Consider the following 27,035-nt stretch of genomic DNA (forward strand, 5'->3'; position numbering starts at 1 on the left):
AAGTTTTACGTTGAATCTAGGACTTTCAGTCTTACACAAGATAGGGCCACTATACCTTTGTCTTAGACTAGGTATTCTCTTTGTGTATGGGCGGTCTTCTAGATCCTTCCTGATAGAGTCAAGCTCTATATTCAAGACCCTTAGGAATTTTTAGATTTGCATAAAGTAGGGTTGTGACCCCTTATCCTAGTTTAGGGTATACTCATGGATGCAATGCATATGTATATACACATGTCTCTTCATATTCATCTCATGCATTACTCATACAATTGCATGCATATTCCTTTCACAATACTACTACTCTATCAGTTCATAAACACAATGCACATAGTTATATAAAATACTTATAAATAATTTCACAAACAAACAAGTATAAGGGTTACTCCAATTATATTTTAGCCTTACTATTAAGGGTTACCAACCACTTTGAATTCCCAAAGGTGGCTCAACTGCTCAATCTACATAATGGAATATCCCTCAATCAATTTTCAACATTTAGTATAGATATTAATTCGGCTAAACTAAGTCCCTTAATACATGAAACAGTTCAATTAGCATTCTTTGAATTTATATAATCCATTCTTTATAGTTACTAATCCTATAAGCTACTCAAATGACCATAACACCTTCCTAACTTATTTATTCACCATTTTAACCTAACCATTTTTGGTTAATTGAGCCTAAATACTTAAAGTTCAACCATTTAACTCCAAACTAGTTACAAAATTTAGTTTCATATTCGATAGCCCTTTTTAAACTTTTTTTTTAGATTCCTATTCCTTAAAACTTTTTGATTCAATTTCTCTATCTATCAAATTCAGAGAAAATAGGATAGAAATGCAGTATAGGTTGTACGATACTTATTTGACAAATCACTAGCAGAAGCAGACTCTCGAGCTCCTACAAATCAAATACATTTTCCCAACTTCTCTATTCTATTTTCACAAGTTCTGACTTAGCTTTTAAGTAAAATTTTGTACTATGTATTGCGGTGCATGCAACACCCACTACGGTGTGTGGCATAGTGAGTTAATCTCACTTATGTTCAAGTGTTTCACCTTGATTTATTATTCCACATTTCAATTCTATCAATATAACAACCAATCAACACAAAATATAAACTCAACATCTCAATCATGATCAATCCATTAATTATTATTTTACCTATAATTAGTAACTAGTTTTCTGAATTAAAATTCAGAATGTTAAATATTTTAACATCAAATAATTTAGTAAAAATATGTCATTTTTATATTCTAAAAGTCAAAAGTGGGTACTTTTTAAAATTAAATATAATAACATAAAAATATATATTATCGTAGCATTTATATAAAAAAATGAAAATATAATCTAGATCAACAAGCTTGCCATGTGTCTCATCTTCTCTCACCACATGGCTCATCATCGTCATCATATTCTTCATTGAGGTCACTTGGTCGAAGATAGATCCAAGGAAAAAATAGTTAAAACCCAGAGGAAAGGGTAAACAAAAGTAAAAATATTTTACTCTCAAAATATTTATTTATAGAGAGAAAAGTTGGGAGAAAAATGTAATAGGCCTTACATTCCATTTTTTTTTTTCCAAGTTTTTTCTCTCTCATTTTTTCTTTTTTATTCAAATAAAAAAATTATTTTCTCTCATGTTTTAACTAGAAGTATAACATTGATACAGCAAGGAACTTAAGACACTAGCCGCTAATCCTCCTCCCCATGCATTTTAAGCCAAGAATGGACTTTAATCTCTCTCTCTCTCTCTCGCTATTGATATCAAAAAAACGAAAAAAAGTATACGAGACGTTGTTTTTGTTTTTGCGCTAATCGAGATATCAGACATTCTTGATATCAAAGTCAGAATCTTCAAAATCAAACCAGCTATATTTTAGCAAGACCCATCATTCAGTGGTCATTCCTCAAGCTATGAGTATCATTGATTCATTGCTTCATCGTTCTCAGGGCAAACAGGGACGGCCACGACGCAAACCCCCCTGCATACTTTCGCACTGTCTGCCTAAGAATCATTCTCTGTTTCTCATCCTTCAATCGGAAACCCCACAGGGTCAACGAACCAATCGAGGCATCATTTTTGACAAATGAAATAGAAATTAAATTATAGAGTATCTACGGTCCGCTAAACTCCATTGATATATTCGTAAGGAGGTCAATTCAAGGGCCATTGAGAGACATGCCATCCGAGATCGAGGTCGTTGAAGAGGTCCAATACCAGGATCAGCAACCGGCGGCTTCCGGCACTGCGTCTGGCGGTGATGAATTGGGCGAGGAGAGCTTTCGGAACGATTGCTACACCGCTGCGGCTCATGGGGATTCGGAGACTCTTCATAGATTGGTAGAGCAGGAGGGTTGCTCCGTCTCGGAGCCTGATGGGCTCGGAAACTACGCCCTCCAACGGGCGGCACTTAACAATCGTACTGCCGCTGCTCAATACATTATTGAGGTTCTATGCGCTGTTTCTTTGATGGGTTTGTTGAATTGTGTTTGATTTATTTGCACTTGAGCTTGCCTCATTCTGCTTCCTTGTATTCCACATTCCGTTTGGCATATTTCAATTTCGACGACAATTTTTGCGGATCAATTGCTTTGTTTTATTATTTATTATATATGCTATTGGAGGCATTCGAACCATTTTTTTTCGCCGTTGCCCTTTTGTTCTTTTGAATCGACCTGTTGACGATGGGGCCTACATTTGGCTTGTACGATATTCTTGAGTGTGAGTACACTTGAATTTTGCAGTCACTGAGTTTGCTTGATAATTAAGGTCTTGTTTGATATGATGGAAGAGTTTTTGATGGAATTGAAATTGGAATTGAAATTGAAATTGGAATCAGAATAGAATTGAATTATAAATGTATGTTTGGTATGAAGATGGAATCTAAATATAATATTAATAAATATATGTATTTAAAATGGATAAAGACCAAAATGCCCTTATAAAAAAAATAAAAAACTTAGCCATCATGATGGAGTGCGTATGTGAGGTACTTATGACAATTTCATGGAATTGTGACAATTCCATCATGATGGAGATGAAATTGAATTCTAAGTATTTTGTTAGAATTGAAATCCATAAGGAATTGGATTTATGCATACCAAACAATTGAAAGCATAATTCCAATTCTAATTCCAATTCATTTCTCTTGGATCCAATTCTAATATATCAAATATGACCTAAGGGTTCATACAAAAGAGAAGTTGTTGCTGTGTTTTCAGTCCTCGAATTTTAAGAATTATCCTTCTCTCTGCTTGTTAGTCACCTGTTGGGATTTGCATTATCTCATGTGACTAGATGTTCATCTAAGGAGAGAGATAAATACATAACAATTTATGACAAGAAAGAAATAACTGTGTTTGCGTCAAAATATATTGGGCCTCGTGGACAGGCTGTCCGGACCAAGGCTACAATAGCGGGAGCCCAATAAGTCACATATAGTGATGGAGCAGTAGGCCTTAAGTGACACCGGGCTTCACAATGGTTTCTCCACAAGAAGAGTGGGTTCCCTACACGAGGGCTGGAGCAGTTACAATTTCAAAAAGAGCATAATTGTCTCTTGCTAAAAAAAAAAAAAAAAAAAAGAGGGTAGGCGGTTTGGGGACGCATCATCCAACATTCCAAGCAACCCAGCGAACACTCTTAGTGATTTAGCCTCCAGCACTACTGCAACTTGCAACCTTGATCTGCTTAGCCTTTGTTCATCCCATTTCTTAGGTTATTTACATTTTATGCTACTGTGTGGACCTTGTACCAACTCTGCTTCCGCGAATACAAGCTAACCACTCAACGTTTTGCGTCCAGTTCTATTGGTTTAGTCTTGGTGATTGAGGACCTGCACTTCTGGCACGCTTTGTGCGCATGAGGTTCCGTTTCCATTTCACGTGGAACCCAGTTTTTGTGCCCATCTATCTTTTCCCATAACTGTCATCTATATCCATCTGCTCATGACACTTATATATTGATACAATTAAATGTATTATCCATATATTTCCATAGTGGGGCTTTATGATAGGGAGCGTTATTTTCAATCCATCTATGCTATACATGAAACTGAGCTGTGGTTTTAACATCAGCTCAATAAATATTTGATGTATTGATTGCCAGCATGGAGCAGATGTAAACGCAACAGATCATACTGGCCAGACTGCATTACATTGGAGTGCAGTCCATGGTGCCATCCAGGTTGCAGAGCTTTTGCTCCAAGAAGGTGCACGAGCAAGTGCTGCTGATATATATGGGTATCAGGTTAGTTTTATCTGTTCCCTTTTTATTATTCAAAATAACGTTAAGAATCTCACGTGATAAATTGTTTGATGGTAGTGCAAAAAGTCTATTGGACGAATTGTAAGTGACAATTCAGTCACTATGCTGATACCCACAATTATTTGTTTAATATAAACTACCAACATATAGTTTAATAATATTAGAATATTTATTCAATAAAATATTCATTCCATTTATCAATAACTGCAGTGATGTAAATATAATTACACGAGCTAAAATTGGAAGTCCCAATTTTATTTAAGCCCTGGAGCACTTGAGTACTTCTATAGATGGTGATTGTACTAAATAAGTAAATACATTAAACTTTACGCAGACAACACATGTTGCAGCTCAATTCGGTCAGACAGCTTTCCTCTACCACATTGTTTCAAAATGGAATGCTGACCCTGATGTTCCTGATAATAATGGAAGAAGCCCCTTGCATTGGTAATTTAGAATTATATTCACCCACTTTTATTGCTATGATTCATTAATTGAAAAGGTTTTTCCCCACAGGTGTTGCATGCTGCTATTTTGAAAATAGCCCATTTAGTAAGCTTTGACCCAGACAAACAGCTTTTTTTAACATGTTTGTATAGGTTGCTTCCCGTGAGAACATAGAAAACTTAAAATTTGGTTTGAACTCATGAATATATATATATATATATATCTGATAGAATTCAGGGAATCATTATAGTGTTAACATTCAATGTTAACTGTGACATGCCACCATCAGGCATAAACTAGAGAATTGCCTATTGCTTTCTGTCCTTATACTTCCAATCTCCCTGGAAACTGTGATTTTTTTTTTTTATTTGGGTATTTACTGGTTGCATGGTTCTCTCAACTGTAAAATCTGGGAAGAATTGGCCATGGTTCTCTCAACAATTGTGTAACAAATTTAAATCTAATGAATGGGTATCAAGGAGTCGATCAAATTATTAAGTTGTGTCAAATATTTGGCTGAGCTTATGTGGGTAAATGAATCACTTGATTTATGTCATTATGTGAGCGGCTTAGAGTGATGCATTAAATTTAATTTATTGGAAGCACATTTAATGTGATGTAATGTTGTTTTAGTGAATGATGAGTCTGATCATGTAATGTGTTTCTTACTACAGACAGTAAACTTAATTTAAGAAATGATAACAACTACTCAAAATGTTAGTATTTCTACAAAATTTTAAATCGAATATGAATGTTCACTTATGCTTTATTTTTTTTTAATTTTATTTTATATTTTTTCGTTTGTTACTACATTGAACAAGCTTCCTGATTGTGCTGATTGATGAACGTTATGTAATTTTTGTAATATTGTCCATTATGAAAGACATGTTAAAATTAGATCCGAGGTGTGCCAACCACCAGATAGCATAAAGATTTGTGAAATATAATTAATTAGGAAATATTCTTTTCTAATTAATAGGGATATGATTAGACAAGATTATGAGGATAAATAAGTGATTTGATTTTTTCTAATTATTTCCTTTAGCCTTGTAATCATGTATATATTTTTGCACAGTGGAATAATATATAATTATTCTGGTCAATATACCTACATGGTATCAGAGCTGATCGACGGTTTTGACCCAGAAAACACAGACGACAGCGTACGACCAGTAGAGGAGTCACAGTCGAGCAACTTGAGACCTTCGTCTATGGGCTCGAGCGTCGAGAACTCCTCATCATACACACATGGCGGAACTCCCCTTTGGTTGAGTTCTGCTGAAGGGTCCTTTGTTCTCCTGGTGTCTGATAAATTTAACGAACATAATTACCGTGAGTGGGCTCAAGCTATATGGCTCGCTATTGGTGGTCATGGAAAACTGGGCTTCATCACCGGTACGTCTAAGGTACCAGACGAGTCAAACGCAGTAGCCCTGTCAATGTGGGAGATCGAGAACTCGCTAATTGCTTCATGGTTGGTCACAGCGATGACTCCACAAGTTCGACGCTCCTTCATGTTTCTGCCTACTATGAGAGACATCTAGGAAGCTATTCGAGAATCATACTCAGATGGTGGAGACAGTGCTCGAACATATGAGCTGAAAACTCAAAGTTGGCAGATTAAACAAGCCGAACGTGATTTGACCGAATATTGGTTAGAACTCGTTACCATATGGCAGGAGATTGACCTTAACACAGAAGAGGAATGGTCTTGTGCCTGTGATGTAGCAAGGTACAAAAAACGAGTTGAGGATGCGCGGGTGTTTCAATTATTGGCTGGTCTTCATCACTCATTAGATGATGTCAGAAGCAGAATCCTAGCTCGCTCGCCATTAACCTTAGCACGAGATGCATTTGGAGAAGTCCGTAGGGAGACTTCTCGTCGAAAGGTGATGCTTACTGACCTTGTTCCCATATCTTCTACTTTTGAACCTTCTACCTTGATAAGTAGGAGCTTTGATCACGGTTTGAAGGAGACAAAAGGGAAAATCTCGTGTGATCATTGTAAAAAGACTAGTCACACAAAGGACAAGTGTTGGGATCTTCATGGGAAGCCTGCTGACTGGAAACCACGCAAGGGTAAGGCACGTGGATATCAAGCCACTTCTGAAAATGCCCTAGACAAATCTGTTGCTGTCCTTCAAATAGATAAAGACCAGTTAATTAAGCTCCTAGAGGTGTTAAATACACTACAACGACCTGGTCAACCATCTCAAAACCACACTGTTTCTGTGGCCAAGCAAGGTAAGAATTATTATGCATTGAATACCTCCTTCCATAAATCCCGATGGATTGTTGACTCTGGGGGCCTCAGATCACATGATGGCAGACTCCACATTATTCACATCATATTTTCCATGTAGTAGACATGAGAAAATTGATACTACTAACGGAACATCTTCCTCCATTGCTGGAAAGGGAAGCATTACTACTTCTAAATTTTTACAACTGGATTCAGTTCTTCATGTTCCATACTTAGCTTGTAATTTGTTATCCATAAGCAAGTTGACTAAACAAACTCACTGTAGTGCTCATTTTTTCTCTACTGATTGTATCTTTCAGGATCTCATATCGGGGAAGATGATTGGCAATGCTAAGGAGTGTGATGGGCTATACTACCTTAATGAATCAACCGTGAGTAGTCTCTGGTCTTGTATTCGGTGTAATCTTGTGTCCACCTCTGAGAATAATGATCTTTTGTTATGGCATAAAAGAATGGGTCATCCCAATGTCCAGTACTTAAGTTGTCTGTTTCCTCATTTTTCATTCAATAAAATTTCTACTTTTCATTGTGATACTTGTGAATTGGCTAAACACCATTGTTCTTCACTTCTACGCTTTGAATACAAACCGTCTAAACTTTTTTCTATCATTCATAGTGATGTGTGGGGTCTTTCCCGTATCCCAAATCGGACTCAAGCCAAATGGTTTGTTACCTTCATAGATGACCATACTCGTGTGTGCTGGGTCTACTTAATAAAAGAGAAATCTGATGTCACATCCATATTTTTAGAATTTTACACCATTATTCTTAACCAAGTTCATACCTCTACTCAAATCCTCCAAACTGATAATGGTACTGAATACTTGAATAAAACTATGAGTGATTTTTTGAAAACGAAGGGCATCATCTATAAAACCTTTTATACAAATACCCCCTAACAAAATGATATTGCCGAACGCAAAAATAAACACCTATTGGAGGTTGCTCGTGCCCTTATGTTTACCACTCATATGCCAAAATTTTTTTGGGGCGATGCTATTCTTACTGCTGCTTACCTCATCAATCGAATGCCAAGTAAAGTCTTATCCTATATCACACCTCTTGATCGACTACGTGAAATACATTCTCTTCACTATCTTGAAACTAATCTCCCCTTGAAAATATTTAGGTGCTCAGCTTTTGTACATCTTAACCCCACTTTAAAGCTTGAACCTAGGGCTATCAAGTGCGTGTTTATTGGTTATTCTTCTTCTCAAAAAGGCTACAAATGTTTTGATCCCTCTTCCCGGCGTCTATTCGTTATTCGTGATGTCACTTTTTCTGAACACGAATCCTTTTATCCTCCTCCCTCAATTTAGGGGGCGACTTGGCATGAATTTTAGTCATGCTTTGAGTATTCCCCTATTCCATCTGTTGATCTTAACTCTCTTGAGCCATCTGTCTCTTTTATTCCAGAAGCAAAAGAAAATGCAGGTACAGAGGATAACAAGGACACAAGTACCATAGGAAAAGAGATCATAACCTATAAACGGAAGAAGAAGCAAGGTATTAAACCTCCCACACCTGAGGCAATCCTTGATTCAAAACCAATAAGAGATCTTGTAGAAGGAGATGAGAACATCATAGAGGCTGTGAATGCCAATAATGATGCCAGGAAAGAATTGGATAGTGATCTGAATTTGCCAATTGCCCTCAGAAAGAAACCTTAATCTTGTACACAGCATCCAATTCAAAAATATGTGTCCTATGAAGTTATATCTCCCAGGTATCAAGGTTTCATTGCAAATCTAGATGATGTTAGTATTTCAAATAATATTCATGAGGCTTTGGAATCACCAAGATGGAGAGAAGTTGTCTTGGAAGAAATGAAAGCATTAGAGGAAAATGGGACTTGGGAAATTGTGAATAAACTAAGGAACAAGAAACTTGTAAGCTGCAAGTGGGTGTTCACCCCAAAATTCAAAGCCGATGGGAACCTTGAAAAGTTGAAGGCCCGATTGGTAGCTAAGGGATTCACACAGACATATGGCATTGACTACCAAGAAACCTTTGCACCAGTGGCCAAGCTAAACACTATCAGAGTGTTACTATCTATAGCAGCAGACCTCCAATGGCCTTTGCATCAATTAGACATCAAGAACGCCTTCTTAAATAGAGACTTGAAAGAGGAAGTGTATATGACCCTACCTCCTGGCTTTAATCAAGGTAAAGGTGATCAAGTGTGCAAGTTGAAGAAATCACTGTATGGGTTAAAGCAGTCACCAAGAGCATGATTCGATAGATTCTCACAAGTCTTGAGATCTTAGGGTTACAAAGAAGGACTATCAGATCACACTATGTTTGTTAAACTGGAAGGAGGTAAGATGTGCATTCTCATTGTGTATGTTGATGATATAGTTATTATTGGTGATCACAGTGAGGAAATCATAACACTTAAGAATGTGTTCAGTCAAAAGTGCAAGGTCAAGGACCTAGGAAAGATAAGATACTTATTGGGAATGGAAGTTGCAAGATCAAAGAAGGGAATTCATGTATCTCAGCGGAAATACAGACTTGATCTCTTAAAAGAGACAGGCATGTTAGGGAGTAAACCTGTTGAAACACCCATTGTTGTTCCAAAGAAGAGGCCAAAGTTCACAAAGAAGGAAGAAAATTCTGATGAAGAGACCGAGAAAATTGAAGAAAAAGAAGATAAGGAAAAAGGCAGACTAGTTGATAAAGAAAGATATCAAAGACTTGTGGGGAAACTTATCTACCTATCTCATACAAGACCTGACATAGCCTTTGCAGTAAGTGTAGCAAGTCAGCATATGTGTGAGCCAAAGGTAAAACATATGGAAGCAGCATATAGGATTCTGAGATACTTGAAGGGCACCCCTGGAAAAGGCTTGTTGTTTCAGAAACATGAATGGAGAACCATAGAAGTATATATTGATGCAGATTGGGGTGGACATCACCCAGATAGGAGATCTACTTCTAGTTATTGTTCGTTCGTGTGGGGAAACCTGGTTACATGAAAAAGTCAGATGGAAAGAGTTGTATCTAACAGTAGTGCCGAGTCCGAGTTAAGGGCCTTAGCTCAAGGCATAATGGAGGAAATATGGTTGAAAAGAATACTTGAGGAAATACATGTCAGGCTGGATCTATCACTAAAATTATACTGTGATAACAAGGCAGCTATAAGCACGGCCTTAAATCTAGTACAGCATGAAAGGTTGAAACATGTAGAAATCGATAGGCATTTTATTAGAGAAAAAGTGGAAGATGGGATCATTTGTTTGACCTTCTTACCAACAAGTCTCCAAGCAGCTGATATGTTGACCAAGGGATTACATAAGCCCGCATTTGATAATTGTATAAGCAAGCTGGATATGATTAATATCTATGATTCAACTTGAGGGGGAGTGTGAAATATAATTAATTAGGAAATATTCTTTCTAATTAATAAGGATATGATTCTGATTTATAGGGATATGATTAGACAAGATTATGAAGGTAAATAAGTGATTTGATTTTTTCTGATTATTTGCTTGTACAGTCAGCCTTGTAATCGTGTATATATTTCTGCACAATGGAATAATATATAATTATTCTGGTCAATATACCTACAAGATTTTATTTTGTATTTAAATAGTTGGACATTATTTTTTTGCCACTACATGTTGACTTTTTCTTGAAATTTTATTGGTTCAATTTTCCATATCTTTGTTTCTTTGTTATTGATTGTTAGATGTTTGTAATAGTAGAATAGAATAGAATAGATGGTAGAAGAAGATAGGAGGAGAGAAGAACAGAGGAGGGTTTAGAGAAGATGAGAAATGAGAGGTTAAAGAGGAAGAGAGAAAAGAGAGGCGAGAGCTTTCTGAATAATTTCAAACTCTATTGCTCAACAAGAACCTAATAAAATTGAATATAAAGGTATTTATATGACTGCCGAATACCCCTAATGGCTAGTAATCAATGTTTATAACTAACTAATAAATGTCAAAATTATAAAAACATAAGAATACCTTCCCTAAAAGAGATCCTTGCCCTTAAGGATCAGTGATAACAAAGTTAGGAAAGTTTTGCTGAAATTGATACAAAGGCATCCAAGAGGCTTCTTCATCCAGCAATTGTTTCCATTTTACTAGAATTTTAGTAATAGTTCATTTCTTCCTGTGCCCCACTTTTTTCTGTAGAATCTGTTCAAGATCAATTGAGACTGGAATTTCTGGCCAATCAAGTGGAGGGTGTCTTTGCTTCACCTTAGGATTTGGACACAACTTCAACAAAGATACATGGAAGGTAGGATGAACTCTAGAATCAGGTGGTAAGTTGAGTTTGTAACCAACAGCCCCTATTCTTTCCAACACCTTGTAAGGCCCAAAAAATCGTGGTGTTAATTTTTGAGAGCTCCTAGCAGCAACAAATAGTTGTCTATAAGGTTGTAACTTGAGAAAAACCCATTGTCCCACCATAAATTCACAATCAGATCTGTGAGTATCAGCCCGTTGCTTCATCATATTGGCGGCACGGTGCAAATGATGCTTTAAAACCCTTATCATCACTTCCCTTGCTATGAAGGACCTGTCTAACACATCTAGAACAGAATTGTGAGGTAAATAAGAACAATGTAGAGGAGGACCCTGACCATATAAATGTTCAAATGGAGTAGTTTTAGTTGCTGTATGAAAGGTAGTATTATACCACCATTGAGCTTGTGACAGCCATCTACTCCATTCCTTGGGTTGCTCCCAACACATACACCTTAAATAGGTTTCTAAGCACCTATTAAGAACTTCGGATTGGCCATCCGTTTGAGGATGATAGGCAGTTGAAAGATGTTGTTGCACACCTAAAATCTGTAAAAAATTTTTCCAAAATCCACTAACAAAAATTGGATCATGGTCAGATATAATTTCAGCAGGAGCACCATGTAATTTATAAACAGAATCCATGAAATTTTATGCTAAAGAAGATGCTGAATGAGGATGAGTCAAAGGAATAAAATGTACATACTTACTCATCCTATCAATTAAAACCCAAATTGTGTCCTTACCATTGGATTTAAGAAGTCCCTCAATAAAGTCCATGGTAATACTCTCCTAAATTCGACTAGGTATAGGTAAGGGTTGTAACAGCCCTGAGGATAAAATAGCTTCATATTTATATCGTGCACAAGTATCACATTGCTTGATGAAATTTGAAACATCATTGATAAGTTTTTTCCACCAAAAACAATGCCTTTATCCGTTGGTAAGTAGCTTGAATGCTTGAATGGCCTCCTTGAGGACTAGCATGTAACCATTCAAGGATTTGTTGTTTTAGAACAGGATCATGGCCAATTACCAACTTCCCTTACTTTCTTAATAATTCACCATCCCAAGAGAAATGACTCCAAAAGCCATTATTTGCTTGAACCTTTTTCTGGATTTTTGTAATTACTGCATCATTCTGGCAACTTTCCTTGATTTTTGAAAGCATTTCAAGGGAGAAAGTGTCCAAAACAATTTGTAATAACTGCTGTTTGGGTAATCTATATAAAGCATCAGCTGCAGAATTTTCTTGGCCCTTCTTGTACTGAATTTCATAGTCAAATCCGGCTAACTTGGCAATCCAAAACATCTGAAAGGATGTTTTTAACTTCTGTCCAAGCAAGTACTTTAAGTTTTTCTAGTCTGATCGAATGACAAATTTCTGTCTTTCCAAATATTTGTGCCAATGAAGCATAGCCAACATTGCTGCCATCAATTCTTTCTCATAAATTGATAACCCTTTATGTCTCTCAGCCAATCCTTTGCTGAAATAGGCAATAGATTGTCCCTCTTGCATTAAAATAGCTCCAATTCCTACTCCACAAGCATCTGCCTCCACTACAGATTGCTTTGAAAAATCTGGAAGTGTGAGTATAGGTGCAGAAATCAATGCTTTTTTATGATTATTAAATGCATCCAGGGCTGTTTGTGACCATACAAAACCATTCTTAAGGAGAAGAGTTAAAGGTTTAGTTAAAACCCCATACCCCTGAATGAAACGCCTATAATAACCTGCCAGCCCCAAAAATGCTCTTAATTGTTTGATATTTTGGGGTTCAGGCCAATCAGCCACTGCTTGTATCTTCTTAGGATCAGTTCTAACCTTACCATTGTCAATTAAATGCCACAAGCATTCTACCTCAGTGCCAGCAAAATAACACTTGCTCTTTTTGACGCAATAATGGTTTTCTCTTAGAATAGAGAAGACTTGCTTCAAGTGCTGCACATGATCAACAAGGTTAGCACTATAAACCAATATGTCATCAAAAAACACAAGAACAAGCCTTCGCAAAAATGGTCAGAAGATGCTATTCATGGCCCCTTGAAATGTTGTTGGGGCATTAGTTAAGCCAAAAGGCATAACTAACCACTCGTAGTGCCCACTATGAGTCTTAAAGGTAGTTTTATGCACATCTTCTGGTTCCATCCTGATTTGATGAGATCCCGCATGCAAATCCAGCTTTGCAAACCATTTTGCTGTGGTTAATTCATCAGATAAATCTTCCACTAGTGGAATGGGTTATTGGTTCTTAATTGTCTTCTTGTTCAGCTCCCTATAATCAATGCACATCTTTCAAGTGCCATCTTTCTTTTTAACTAAAACAATAGGGACTGAGAAGGGAGAGGAACTTTCTTGGATGACCCCTGAATGTAGGAGATCACCAACTAATTTTTCAATGACATCCTTTTGTGAAGCTGAATATCTGTAAGGCTTAAGGTTTATTGGGTTGGTACCCTTCTGGAGAATAATGGGATGATTATGACCATCCCTAAATGGTGGTAACCCCTTAGATTCATCAAAAAGGCTAGAGAATTCTTCCAGAGTGGCTGTAATCACTGCTGGAACTTCTCTAAGTGTAAGAAGGGAGAAATTTTGCACGGTGCATTGCTCATCTATAATAGGTTGTAGTAAGTAGGCTTGATTTTCCTGGGAAACCTTCATTCCCAAGTTTTTCGGCTGCAGCATTTTAAGCTGATTTGGAATGTTGGCTTGAAGTTTGCACAATTTCCCCTCATACCAAAAAATCATGGTGAGAGTCTCATAGTTCCAAAAAGCATTTTTAAGGCTTTTCAACCAATGCAGCCCTAAAATCATGTCATAGTAATGCAGCTCTAGAATTCTGAAGTCAGATAAATTCCAAGCCTTGCATATGCCGTCTAAAGCCTTTCCACATCCTTGCACCTTTAATTTCTAGCCACTAGCAGTCTGAACCTATGATTCACAAGTTTTATCTGGCTGCCACCCCATTTTTATTGCAAAACCCAGATCTAAAAAGTCATGTGTGCTTCCACTGTCAATGAGGATTTGGAATTGCTTCCTACCACAATACCCTTCAACTCTCATTGAGGAAGCACTATTAATCCCTTCAATAGTGTATAATGAGATCTAAGGTGTTCCTTCCTCCATATTGTTGTCCTTTTTTGATTCTTCTATGAAAATCTCATCTTCAATATCCTTTGGAACTTCAATAAAGTGAAGTTGCAATTTTTGTCTTTGAGGACATTTATGATCCTTTGAGAATTTTTTGTGGCAGTAAAAACAGAGGTTTTTAATTCGATATTCAGCTTCTTCTACAGAAAGTGTTTTTGAAATACTGCCAGTATTCTTAGTGGATGATATCAAAGGTTTAGAGGCTAAAGAAGTCATTTTCCCGTTGCTTTGGGTTCCACCACTTAACAAAGCATTCTTATAAGAGCCCCATATATGCCGAGTGTTCTGTAATGACGAGTTTGAAGAGCTGGCCACGTGCGAGGAACTCTTTCCACTCGTCGTCTTCTCATTCTGGTGCTGTAACGTGGTTTCTTGCATTCGAGCCAAGGATCGTGCTTCTTGAAGTGTGCATGGCTTGAAAAGTCGGACTGGGCTTGCGTAGTCTTCTGCCAAACCTTCCATATAAGCTTCAACCAGATAATCTTGTGGGAGGTCCATCTTGCAGGCTATGGTGTCAAAGGCATCGCCGTAGTTCGACAGGGACCCCTGTTGTTGAAGATCTTGCAGGATTGGGCATACTGTTCCCATGTAGGTTCGATGCCATCCCATAACTTCTTGACCGCTACATGCCACGACCAAGCTTTCTCTTCCAGATGAATGCTTGCCATACGAATCTTGTCATCCTTTAGGGTATTGTCAAGACCGAAGAATTCCTCACAGCGCATAAGCCACCCTACCACGTCGGAGCGTGAGAATTTCGAGAACTCCATCTTGGTAAACTGGGTCGGTTGCCTATAATCTTCTCTGTAGTATGGCCCGTCGTCTCTATTCTGGTGCTTATCGTGTCTATGTTCATGTCAACCTCTTTTGTCGTGGTTGGTTGAACCTTCTTCCCTATCATGCATGAGCAATTGGAGTTGATTAGAGATACCCTCTACCATTTCTGACAAGGTATCTATCTTCTCGAATCTTTCTTCTAGTCTTGCAACTCGATCATCCATTTCTTGCTGTTTCTGGGTATGAGTTTTCACCATATACCATTGGCATGAAATAAGGGAGTGCCAAGGACTGTCTGGCTCTGGATACCACTGTTAGATGTTTGTAATAGTAGAATGGAATAGATGGTAGAAGAAGATAGGAGGAGGGAAGAACAGAGGAGGGTTTAGAGAAGATGAGAGATGAGAGGTTGAAGAGGAAGAGAGAAAAGAGAGGTGAGAGCTTTCTAAATAATACCGAACTCTATTGATCAACAAGAACCTAATACAATTGAACATAAAGGTATTTATATGACTGCTGAATAACCCCAACGGCTAGTAATCAACGTTTATAACTAACTATTAAATGTCAAAATTATAAAAACATAACATTGATCACTTTAATTTTTCCTTGGTTTGTCCTGAATGGCCAAAAGGATAAAAGAAGGAAAAAGAGAAATCGTGTCCCTACATTTTGAGTCCTCTGCTTGATTGAAATGGTTCATGGATTTCGGCGTTGAGTATTCCTTTCCTTTTGGTTTTAATATCAGGGCTGCATACAAAGGCTTTGCTGATTGCATCTGTCTTCTGATATTCCTAGATGCATATAGGGGGCGTCAGGACAAGGAGGGTAAGTGTAATGCTCTAATCTGAATTTCCTCCCGGATATTGTTGTTCTAAAATAATATTTATATAGGGTGAATTTTTTCTTGATTTTTGAAGCTTTTTAGTAGTTTTTATTTCCCCTAATTTTACTCAGGTTGCACTCCTCTCCATTGGGCTGCTATCAGGGGTAATTTGGAGGCATGTACTGTGCTAATACAGGCTTGCAAGAAAGAGGACCTGATGGTTACTGATTATACTGGCCTTACACCTGCACAGCTTGCTTCTGATAAGAATCATAGACAAGTTGCTTTTTTCCTTGTAGGTGGTTCATAGTTAAAATATAGTTTATTTGTTAAGCAGTGTCTCTTTAGTGGTAGTTTGGCATTCATTTAAATTAGCCTCTTTTGTTTCTTGCTGATTGATTTTTTTGGGGCTCATTTTTCCTTCGTTACTAAAAAGAATGCCTAAGGACCAATTTATGAAAGTTATTATGTGCTCATCTGTTCCCTTTTTTCTCTTTGCAAACTCGTAATTCTGTAATAAACATGTATTCAGAAAATTTTTCATAACTTTTTCTGAATATCTGCTATGAAACTTGTATACCTTTTTATAATCTGTTCTCATAATTTTAGGATTTGTTTGTAGATGTGTTTTTAGATATACTACATTCTTCATGTGAACATATAGAACTCTGCCTGAATATGCATGACACCGCTTGTCCAGATCATTGGGTGCAAATAATGACACATCTCTCAGAATCGTGCAAGTCATGTGTATTTACCATTTTGTATTTTAGGTGCTTATGTGGGGCTCTTAAGTGTGCTGATGAAAACAGTCAGTATTCACATGGTTGTCCTAGACATGCATATTTTTTCTGTCTGGTGTTATTGATGTGAATTTTTTGAGTCTGCCACATTACGTATGGGATACCTGAATCGTAGGACTGCTGATAATATTGGACATTCACATTTGGCTTATCCAATGAATATTCACTTATTATTGCTAAAACTTCCAGCAAGACCAAGAACCTATTTTTACTCTTATCATTCAGAGAATGTTTGGATAAATGAGTTAGTATTGCTTACCATGCATAAAAACACCTTGAGATCTTAACCAATCAGTTACAAAACTGTTTTGTCCACAAAATTCTTGATGGCACAACTGAGCAACCTTTGCAACATGCAGTGGTCATTTTATTCTGAAAAATCTGTAATTTCTGAAACTGCAAAAACTGCCTTCTCATTCCAAGCACTACATAGTGGCTTCATCTCAAAGTCATGTACCATTATTAGAATCTCTTCCCTAATGTGTGTGGATCTGATTGTTGGGGAGTATGGAGTAAAGTAGGTGCTTGGCATGTTTGAAAGAGGTTGGTACCGTATTTTTGATTATGTCTTTTTCTTTGTTTCTCTTTTCAGTTGTTATTTTTTCCTAAATGAAGGTGAACTTAGTTATATTTCACTAAAGTATGACAATTCTGAAGATATAAAATTCCTTTCCAATATCACCCCCATTTTGCACTGATTCCAAAGTGGTTGAGTATTTCTCCTTACTGAGGTTTATTTTCTGAACACGAATGAATAAGAGGTTTTATTATGATGCTGAATATGTTCTATAGGGTAATGCCAGAAGGTTGCTTGGTAGAGGCTGTGATGGGAATAGCCGCCTTGGAAAAGTCTCCAAATTAGGACTTGCTCCTGTACTTTGGTGTATGATTTTTGTGCTCCTGGTCACCTATATTCACTCGGTCATCTTGGGTATCTATCTTGCCTGTGTTTCTTCTTGTGACAATTTTTCTAATAATAATAATGATGATGATGATGATGATGATGATGATAATAATAATAATAATAATTGTCATCTTGGGTATCTATCTTGCCTGTGTTTCTTCTTGTGACATTTTTTCTAATAATAATAATAATAATAATAAAATTAATTTTGTTGTTATTATTATTATTATTATTATTATTATTATTATTATTTGTGATGTTTCTTCTAATTTTTATTCTTACAATTTCTGCAGCTACAAATCTGCCTAAATTAACAGCTGCCTCTGGTCTTCTAGCATGGTTTGGAGTTTTCCTTGCAACTGCTGGATTATTTATGTTTTACAGGTGTAGCAGGTAGGAAACCTGGGTTTAAAAATAAGCAGTTTCTCATAAGCATAGTAATTAAAGCACCATTCAAATTGTAAATTGGGAGGCTAATTTTTTTAATCATGAATCATAAAATGTATTGAACCATATAATTTAGAGATGCAATAAAAATAATTTCAATTATATCTGACGGAATTGAATACCATCAAAATTTGCTCAAATAATAATTTCAAAGAGGGAACGAGCAAATTTTAAATTGGAAGACTTTGAAAACAAAATCACTCGCAATAATAATAGCTCAAAATTATGTAACTGATAACTCATACAAGTTTATCAAATTGAAAAATTGTCCAAAATTAATCATTTTCTTATTAATTGTGGCTGATGTCATCTCTGTTGTTGTCATCTTATTTCCACATACGCTTGCACAAGTATCCCTAACCATTTGATCTCTATCCTTCAACATTTCATTAACTGTTAGTTGTTTTTTATTATTAGGCTTGGAGGAGTCTGAGCCACATCTCCTACTTCCTTTGTCTCAGTTCCCTTCTTTTGCATCTCATATTCTTGACTTTCTTTATCATTCTGCATGCCCCTCCCCTTATTATTTTGGGCCAAGAATTACATTTAACATTAACCAAATTGCAGGAGACTTTTGGTGATCCCAAAGCTATATCTTCTTTCACCTTTTTAGTTCCATAGCATACAATAGGAGCAAAAACTAAAAACCGCTTATGATCAGCCATTTCCGAATTCTAATTTAATTGCTTTTGTGCCAAACCAAAAGTACAATGGCTAAATGTGATGTAGAGGGCAAGAGAGTGTTGCTTTTGGGTGAAATTTTTAAATATTGAACTGTGAATTTTGTGAAGAACATGCTTCTATGTTTTTTTTTTTTAATGTAGGATTTCTTTATTTTTTATTCTTTAAAAGTGCAAACCTATTGCCCCTATTGTGGATAGGGAAATGGATGCACCGATGAGTAATTGAAGAGTTGTTACAACAAATGACGTTTTATTGACTGTGCTGCAGTCTTGACTATGAGGCCTAGCATTGCTTACGAAACCATGTCGTTTCAATTAAAAGAGGGGGATCTCCTTGTGGTTGATTTTCCATGTCATTTGTTATTATTGTGAAGTAGTATTTTAGTTTTTTGGGAGAACTGAATCTTATCATGCAGCTACACCCGCACAAACCCCCACCCCTACACACAAAGACAAAATGTAAAACTCAAAAGTATGGGTAGGAAGTATTGTGGCATTTTCAGAGGGAAAATATTATTTTCATTGATGCAAAAATGTGTTACAATCGGTATATATACACAAAGCTGAGAGACAGAATAATAAATGCTAATAACTCCTAATAATCAACAATAATCCCTAATGATCAGGATAGAATGTTTACAATAAATTCAATATCACCACAAGTATTTCCACTAGGCTGTGTGGAACTTTGAATCATAACAGTTAAGTTGGAAATGATGTTTTCTAGATATCTGTCTGACAGACTTATTAATTTGACAGGGTTGGGCAAAATCAGATAATTGGTATTTCTTGTTAATATATTGCTGATGGTATGTCCGTTTCAACTTGCTTGCAATGACGTATTACCAATGGTTATTCTCCATGTGTTTACCCAGTAAAAAAAGAGAGTATCTTCTATGAAGCAGTTTAGGGGTAAATGTGAAATTTTTTGCTTGCATGTTATCCTTGATGAGGATATCCTGGGGCTAAGATTTATTAGTTTTCAGTTGCCTTATTTTTTTACTTCATTTTCTTTCTCTTGTCTTTTTGCAGCAAGGATCCAGGTTTCATCAGAATGAACATGCATGAGTCTGAGAATAGTAAAGATGATGTGAGTTTTTTATTCTTTTCTGTTGAATTTCTCTTTAGATTTGATTTTCTCCCGGAAATTATAATTTTCTTCTTTTCTGTTTATGGATGATTACTATAAAGATATAGTATATATGCTATCAATAATGTCTTGCAAATAATTTGTGGCAGGAACCTCTCTTAAAGATTGAGATAAATCATCCTGCGTTGCTTGCTGGAAATTGGTCCCTTCTTTGTGCAATATGCAAGGTTCTCCCTGCTTTATTTAGATTGTCAGATCTGTTACTATGAAGAATTCTTCTCCAGCAATCTCTCACCTGCACACACTCAGATGCACATGCTCATTTATCTATTGCTTTATATGATTCGTACACATTTTTATGCTTTTCCTTTAGATTGTTAGGCCCCTTCGTGCAAAGCACTGTTCTACCTGTAATCATTGTGTGGAACAATTTGATCATCACTGTCCTTGGGTATCTAATTGCATCGGCAAGGTATTTTCTAAATAAGTGCTTGGGTAATTTGTTTGACATGCACTATTTGAACTCCTTTAACTGTAGATTAGTCTTTTCATTTTTCTTCGAGTTTAAAGGGTGAACGGTCAAAAATGAAAAAAAGGGAAAACACAATTATTAGTCCCCATAGTTTTGTCATGTTTTATTGTTGGTCCCTCTAGTTTTTCCCGTATGCAACATTAGTTCAACTATTTTTGAATATTTCCAGAGGGGCAATGATGTGATAATAACAGTGTTAAGTTATCGAACATGTAACTAACACTATTAACTCTTGTGCTGAAAAAAATAATGTTAAATCACTGCCACAAATTTCTGTGCACCCAACTCTAACTTCACCACTGTGGGAGGCGGCTGCTGTCACCCTCTGAACAGGCAGTTTATGCTCTCAATTGAAGCTTTTGAGAAGTTCAGTGATCTCTGCTGCCATGGCTGCCATCGCCAAGACTTCTCCCAAGTTCGCCCTTTTGCTTCTAGTGTGTTGCTTCTGGCTACTAACCTGTTAATTTTTCTTTTGAATGACCATTATTAGTAGCACAAATTACCCATTCACCATCATTTGCCCCCTAAATGGGTAATTTGGGAAAGTAAGGGAGAGATTCAACAAATGTGACATTCGTAGTGACATAGAACTTACGAGTTTCTGGAGAATAACACTTAGACCCCTTTTTGGTAGATGAATATCGTAAAAAAATGCATTTGATGGACTAAGATTCAAGTTTGTTGCTTGCATCATGAAAGACAAAAGCAGTGCACCCAAAGACCGTTTTCAAAAGAGAGTTAATTAAATGAGAGTGAGGATAGAATGTCAAGAAAAAGTCAAAAGTGGTTTGAAAATTGAAAACTTTAGAGGGCATGCAATTAATTAGGTAAGCAGTCGTAAGGATTGAATCTCCCTAAAATTTGTGTGGAACATTATTACCTACTACTAGCAACTTTGAGTAGGTGTCTATTTTTCCTCTTGCCACTCTATTTTGTTGAGGAGAATACACACAAGAAGTTTGGTGATGAATCCCATTTTCAGTAAGGAAGGTGCAAAGATCAAAATTGAGATATTCAGTTTCATTGTCACTGCAAAGAATCTTTATAGAAGTTTGAAATTGAGTTTGAACAAAAGTATGAAAGTTTTTGAAAATAGTGCAAACTTCAGATTTATCTTTCGTTAGAGAAATCCATGTCAACTGCGTATGGTTATCAATAAAAGAAAGAAACCACTTGGCCTTAGTGTGAGTTTCAATCCGTGAAGGACCCCACACATCATTATGTATGAGGGAAAGAGATGTGGAGGGGATATGAGAGTTAGCAAGGAAAGGATAGTGAGTTTGTTTAGCAAATTGGCAAGTATCACAATGAAATTTAATGTTATTCATAGAGTTAGGAAACAAAATTTTCATATGATCAAAACTGGGGTGGCCTAAATGGGAATGCCATAACATAATGTCTTATTGAGACAAAACTGGAAAAACAGAAATAGAATTGGAAATAGGATCAACTAAACAACGTTGACTGGCAGATTCACCTTCTAGAGAGTGGAACCCATTGCGTTACTTAGCATTGCCAATCATCCTTCTTGAGGCTAAATCCTGAAAAACACAATGAGATTTGTCAAAGCTGGCAAGGCAAGATAAGTGGTGGGTAATACACGTGACTGATAACAAACTACATTGGATATCGAGTACATATAAAACATTCTTCAAAACAATAAAGTCAGAGATAACAACAATGCCAGTTCCCATCACCCGAGCATGTGTTATTGGCTACTTGTGCATAAGTATGCTCAGAATGAGGGCTAAACTTGGAAAATAATTCCCGAAAACCTATAATGTGGTCTGTTTCTCCTGAATCAAACAACCCAGATGTTGTTACAATAATGTAGTCAGTAAAGTCTTACTTGCCTGGGCCAAGGTAACGGAGAGAATAGGTTTTTCACTTGTCTCATCAAGAGAGTATTTCTCCAGAATGCATCTCATCATAGCAATTTCCTCAATATTGAGTATATGATCATAAGTAGGGTTGGTAGTGAACCCTTTGCTATCACCTTTATGCTCCCCCTTGTTATCACCCTTGGGGTTGGACTTTAAATGAGATGGCTTGCCATGAAATTGCCAACAAATTTTTTGGGTATGACCTTTTTTATTATAATGATTGCATTAGAGAGACTTTTTTCCTTTGTGATCCCCCCTTTGATGACCTTGAGCCACCATAGCAGAAGTTTCAATGCTAAGCAAGGTAGATGAAGTAGAAGAAGGAAACTGTACTAGGACTTTGCCTCTTTCTTCATATTTAATCATGTTAAATGTGTCTTCAAGAGAAGGTAGAGGTTTCATACCCATAATTCTTCCTCGAAGATCCTCATAGGAGTTACTGAGGCCAAGAAGAAATTCATAGCACTGCTCCTATTCAACCACCATCTTGTAGTAGAGAGCATCAACCTGACAAGACCATTGGTGCACCTTGTATAGGTCTATAAGTTGCCAAAGATGCATAAGAGTAGTGTAATACAAGGTGACTGATTTCTCCCCTTGCTTAAGGGTTGAAGAGTATGCTTTGCTTGATAAATTACTGCTGTATTTTCCTTGATAGAGTAAGTATGTCGGGCAGACTCCCAAATTTCCTAAGCTGGGTTGGCAAGGAGATAATTTTCACTTATCTCGGGTTTCATTGAATGAATCAACTAGGTCATCACCATGTTTTTTGCACACCATGTTTCATACTTGGGGTCACCAACTTTTGGTGCTTTTAGGGAACTGGTCAAATAACGCTCCTTATTCTGACCACATATGAACATAAGGACACTATTGCACCACTGCAAGTAATTATTCCCATTCAACCGATAGGTGAGAAGTAGATAAGAAAATGAATCACCATTGCTGCTGCCTCCTGAGGAAAGAACACTGTCACTGCCACATTGACCAGGGGGTTATTTCTGCGTACCCCTTCTGTATTAAAGGTCCGTGGGGTACCATTCAAGGCTGCCTTGTAAGCAATGACAACTGAAAAAAAATAAAATAAAGAGAAGAACAGAAATAGGGGCACTTCTCGATGGAAACAGAGAGTATGATTTGAGGAAGACAAGAGTGCACCACCTAATAGATGAGGGAGGCTCGTTTCAGCACTGGACCCAGATGATTTGGACGTGTCTTGTGTCTGGGTTGAAAGTCGCAGGTCATAACTGGAGCAGAAGAGTGAACAAAGTCACACGACTGGAGTAGGGGAGGGCCAAGATGCACCTTGTGTCTGAAAGGACAGAGTTGCACAGAGTCGCATGCTACTTAGGGTGAAGTCGCATGAGCAACAAATATTTAGGTACAGGCCGATGGCGGCTCTGATACCATGAACTCTTTTGTGATGAATCGTGCCTCTTTATTTAGAGGGAAATAGTATTTATAAAGTACAAGAGACACGATAATAATAATATCATATCAAAAAAATAAAATCTAATCCCTAATATCATGTTGAAAAGATAAGGAGATTAAATCTAGGGTTAACTAATGGGTCTAGGACCTATCAGCCCACTTTCAAAAGTTATGAACTATCCCTCTTGTTAATAAATTCACCTTGTTACTTTAAGAGGGGGGAAAAAAATCCTTTTTTACACATTTTTATTTGGTGGTGGATTCAGCAAGCAGTTTTTATAGGTTGATGTTGGGAGAATGATTGAGCTTCTGACTGAAAATGTAGTTGAAAGTAATAAAATATAGTTTTTTTCCTCCCTGGGAAGGTCTCTGAGATTTTCTGTTTCTAAACATGATATATGAAATCAATTAGAAAAGTTAGTTTGGACTGTCAATCTTATCTCATTTTCTTTTGTAAACTTATCGAGGTGAATAGACTGGCCAACTTATCTTCTTTTCCTATTTCTTGGGCGTGCAATTTTGCTTTTTTAAATTTAGTTATGATTAAATTGACCTGATCGTGGTGGAAACTATAATATATGATTGCAGAGGAACAAATGGGAATTCTTTGTTTTTCTTGTTCTTGAAGTTTTAGCAATGTTGATGACTGGTGGAGTTACTCTTACAAGTATGTGAACTATGACTTGGGATGAACTTCCTTTTTGTGGAAATCCTAGATTTATTTCTGTATATATTTGTATTTAATGAGATTATTATAGGATCAGTTTTAATTTTATTTCCCTGATTTTTCTGACCCATAGAATTAATTGGGCAGACTATATTTGCTGTATATATATTTCCCATTTGAATAGAATAACATCATCGCAGAATCATTCGCATTCTACGTTTTTGACCCATTCTCTCCTTTTTTTCGGTGCTTATGTTGCTAATGGGAACTCAGTTTTGTGTACAGGAATATTAACTGATCCACTTGCTCCTCCATCATTTGGATCACTGATTCAATATGCATTCACACATCTTGCGGGGGCTACATCATTTTTAGCTGTTGATTTTTTCCTCTTCTTTAATGTGTTGTTTATGACAGTTGTTCAAGCTTATCAGGTATGTATTTATTGCAGTCTCATTCAGTATTATATGTAGATTAAGAATGCTGGCAAACCTATGTAAAACCACTGATTTTGTGGAACCATATCGTTCGTCACAAATTTCAATTTCCCCTGCACTATAGTTCAAGGTCAGGCATCACCGTTGGTGCAAGTTGTAGTAGCTTTGCAGTCTCAAGTGTAATTGTCTGTAGTTTGACTTAAATCAATATCATATCACTGAGGATGTAAAATTTTGAAAAAACAAAGTTTTAGAGTTCTTATAACCTTATACTTAATAATGTACTATTCTTCGGAGACTTGAGTCTGAAACTTCGTTAAAAGTTGCTGCAGCTCTGTTGCCTTTGGACACTGATGTAGTTTGACTTTGATTAATACGAACCATGTGATCGACGATCCCCAAAGAAGTAAAAGAATACCTTAATCACAAAACAAAGAATAATACTTGTAAATTCCTGCTCATGATGCTATATTTCAATTCTTTTTTTTTAAAAACATCTTGGAAGTATGTTTTTCTCATTTATGTAAACGCAAGAGGATTGATCTCGCTGTCCTCGAGTTTATATTTACATATAATATCTTTTTCTTCTTGCAGATATCACGCAATATTACAACAAATGAAATGGCAAATGCTGTGCGATATAGCTACCTTAGAGGTGCAGATGGTAGATTCAGAAATCCCTATGATCATGGGATCAAGAAGAATTGTACAGATTTCTTGATCAATGGATTCAATGAAGATGTGCAGTTAATTGAAGAATCAGATAAATCTGAGGGTATAGGAATGATAAACATTCCAAGGAACTCAAGCCTAGCCAACAGAGACTCACATTCTCGCGTTGAAAATGGCAACGGCCATGTTGTCATTAATGTCGGTTCCAGCGGCACCAGCTCTAATTCGCTCCATGCTTGTGCTCTTCACAGTCATGGCAATGGTCATGCTCATTCCTCTCGTTGTTGCCACAATAATGCCCATGGCAAAACAAAAAATGAGAGTGTTCCTCTGGGTTTAGGACTTGGTCTTGGTCGGAACACCAGATCTGGTGCATCCTCGTCATGATAACTACTAGAATGGCTGCTTTAAAGTGTAATGTACCATAGGCATACATCTGAGCTAGTTTTTGTCAATTCAATTTATTGTGGTTCTAATCCACTGCCCAGTGCGCAATTTTGTGGCGTTATATTTTGCTCCTTTATCAGGGTTTATTTACAGTCTGAAGTCAAGCCAGCTAACATGACGTCCTGATGAAGTGCTGTTTGTCTAGCATGTTGGGAGACAGGATTGAGGAACGTCTGCGAGTCATAGAGGGTTGTTCCTTATGGATTGTTATGAACAAGGGGGGGAAAGGAGAAATGAAATAGAAAGTCATGTATCATCTCACTGATAGAGTACAACGATGAAAGAATACCTATCGTTGTCTAGCTAGTTACAGTGAATGTTGTACATACATTAATCTGTAAATGAGCCATTTTTTTATTCTTTACAGTTATTATCAATGCATTCGCTGAGTCTCAGCTAAGTTCTCATAACCCTTTTACATCACTTGCACTTAAAATTACTGTACACTTTCTGTCTTTTAACGTAGCTAACCCAAACTCACTCGTTTAAACATCAAACAAGGATGTTACATTAGATTTGCAGATTAAAGCCCCCTCTTCTCGTGATGGTGTTTTCTCTCCAGCAGTGAGAGCCCATTTCACCCCTAGGTGAGCGACTTCAATGGTGACTTGGCATCCTCTCCCCAGCGGCTGCCCGGGGGGAGTAGTTTGTTCTGACAATGCCAAGGGGAATATGGTGTGTGGAGATCCTAGTTGCTCACGTCAAGTATTTCCTTAAATATGGTCAGCTATTTGGAAAATGAAGGTAAATCTGTTCATACTCAGTTTTTTAAAGGGAAGTGCAGTGTTAATGGGTGGCTTTGAAAGATGAGGTGCTGTGCTTTTGTTTGTCCTTGCTGCGTTTTGGTTGGTGAATTTGGGGGATACAAAGTGATTTGGATTTTCAAATCTTGGTTTAGCAATCCATTGCTAACCAGAAATTGAGATATGGTTTGAATGGTGTGTATTGTCTCGAGTTTTGTTTTACCAGGACAACCTTGATGATGTAATGATCTATGGTGATTTGGTTTGGAATTTACACTCCAAGTTTGAGGGGCAATGGTTTCA

At 36.9% G+C, this 27,035-nt stretch overlaps 1 protein-coding gene across 1 annotated transcript; it reads left to right on the forward strand.

Moving 5' to 3' along the window:
* The first annotated feature begins 1,791 nt into the window (after positions 1–1,791).
* Positions 1,792–26,366, forward strand: LOC129307910 (protein S-acyltransferase 24-like). The gene is made up of 13 exons (XM_054948863.1): positions 1,792–2,452; positions 4,112–4,252; positions 4,605–4,717; positions 15,916–15,995; positions 16,125–16,288; positions 17,589–17,727; positions 17,994–18,093; positions 19,863–19,920; positions 20,070–20,147; positions 20,294–20,392; positions 24,355–24,433; positions 24,719–24,867; positions 25,465–26,366. The coding sequence occupies exons 1-13, from the start codon at positions 2,183–2,185 to the stop codon at positions 25,927–25,929; spliced, it is 1,935 nt and encodes a 644-aa protein (XP_054804838.1). The 5' UTR covers positions 1,792–2,182; the 3' UTR covers positions 25,930–26,366.
* Positions 26,367–27,035: the final 669 nt, after the last annotated feature.

This window comes from Prosopis cineraria, unplaced genomic scaffold (genome assembly GCF_029017545.1).
Source record: "Prosopis cineraria cultivar Desert tree isolate PC_DT_omini unplaced genomic scaffold, ASM2901754v1 PC4, whole genome shotgun sequence".
Lineage (NCBI taxonomy): Eukaryota > Viridiplantae > Streptophyta > Magnoliopsida > Fabales > Fabaceae > Prosopis > Prosopis cineraria.